The following is a 1197-nucleotide window of genomic DNA, read 5'->3' on the forward strand; positions in this document are numbered from 1 at the left end:
GTGGTGGGTCCCTGAGGGGGACGGAAGCTGGTTCCCATCCAAGGGTGACCACCCGCTCTCCGCAGTACTAGTTAGTCAAAGCAGAAAGACCTGCAGTCTGGTGCGCCAGGGCTCGTATTACGTTGCGGTCAAGTGGGGGGGACTCGCTGTTAATATCAGTATACTTCCCCCCAGCGAGGACATCGACGCGCTTTGAAGAGCTCCTGGAAGAGCTCCAATGGCTCATGTGGGACTTCCCTGCTTTGCCGGTACTGCTGGCCGGGGATTTCAATGCTCGGTCTCCTGACTGGGACCCAAATGGCAGGGGTAACCGTAGGGGTGCCCTGCTTCGTGATTGGGCCAATGGGCTGGGCCTTCGGCTTGCAAACCAGGCTGGCCATCTCACGTGCGTTCGGCCATCTGGGTCGAGCGTTGTCGACCTAACGTGGGGGTCAATGGTTGCTAGTGCCCGCCTCTCGGAATGGAGAGTTGACGAGGCCGAGTCTCTATCAGACCACCTGTACGTCAGCTTTTGCTATGGCCAAGGGATCGCGGGGCCCGGAAGCTTCCGCCCATCAGAAAAGAAACTTCCCCGCTGGGCCATTAGAACTTTGGACGGGGACAAGCTTTCCGCGGCACTCCTGACGGGAAGCTTGGTCCTGCCCGACACTGGAGCAGGGGGTGATCCCAGGTGCCTTATCGGTTGGGTCCGGGATACCCTAAGACAGGCATGTGATACGGCCATGTCAAAGTTAAGATCTGGGCCTAGCTGGAGAAAGAATGTTCCCTGGTGGTCAAGCGAGATCGCTGACCTCAGGGCATCCGCGACGGCCGCTAGAAGACGGCTGACCAGAGCTACGGAGGAGGCAACAATCCTGCAGGAGATTAGGCCAACTCTTAGAGGCTCAGCGGGCAGCAAAAAGGGCTCTTACCAGGGCCATTAAAGAGGCCAAAAGGAGTGCGTGGCGAGGACTTTTTAAGCCTGCTGGAAGAGGACCCATGGGGTAGACCATATAAAATGGTCATGGGCAAACTAAGGCCCTCTGCCCCACCTATCACCGAGACTATGGAGGAGGCGGATTTAGAGCGGGTCTTGGCGGGACTATTTCCATACCAGCCGGAGTATGTCCCGCCGCCCATGACTACCATCGGCGACGTAGTAATCTCCGAGGAAGAGGTCATCGCCGCAGCTAGTAAGATTGCGGGAGGAAAGGCTCC

General features: G+C 58.0%; 1 protein-coding gene across 1 annotated transcript; it reads left to right on the top strand.

The window, feature by feature from the left end:
- The first annotated feature begins 224 nt into the window (after positions 1-224).
- LOC149031969 (uncharacterized) lies at positions 225-923 on the top strand. The gene has a single exon (XM_089174201.1). It carries the CDS (start codon positions 225-227, stop codon positions 921-923), a length of 699 nt encoding a protein of 232 aa, XP_089030327.1.
- Positions 924-1197: the final 274 nt, after the last annotated feature.

Source organism: Polistes dominula, unplaced genomic scaffold (assembly GCF_049000335.1).
Source record: "Polistes dominula isolate Pdom_NZ unplaced genomic scaffold, Pdom_raw_medaka contig_411, whole genome shotgun sequence".
Classification (NCBI taxonomy): domain Eukaryota; kingdom Metazoa; phylum Arthropoda; class Insecta; order Hymenoptera; family Vespidae; genus Polistes; species Polistes dominula.

Coding starts and splice junctions, on each gene's coding strand:
- LOC149031969 (XM_089174201.1), top strand. CDS start 225: ATGTGGGACTTCCCTGCTTTGCCGGTACTGCTGGCCGGGGATTTCAAT.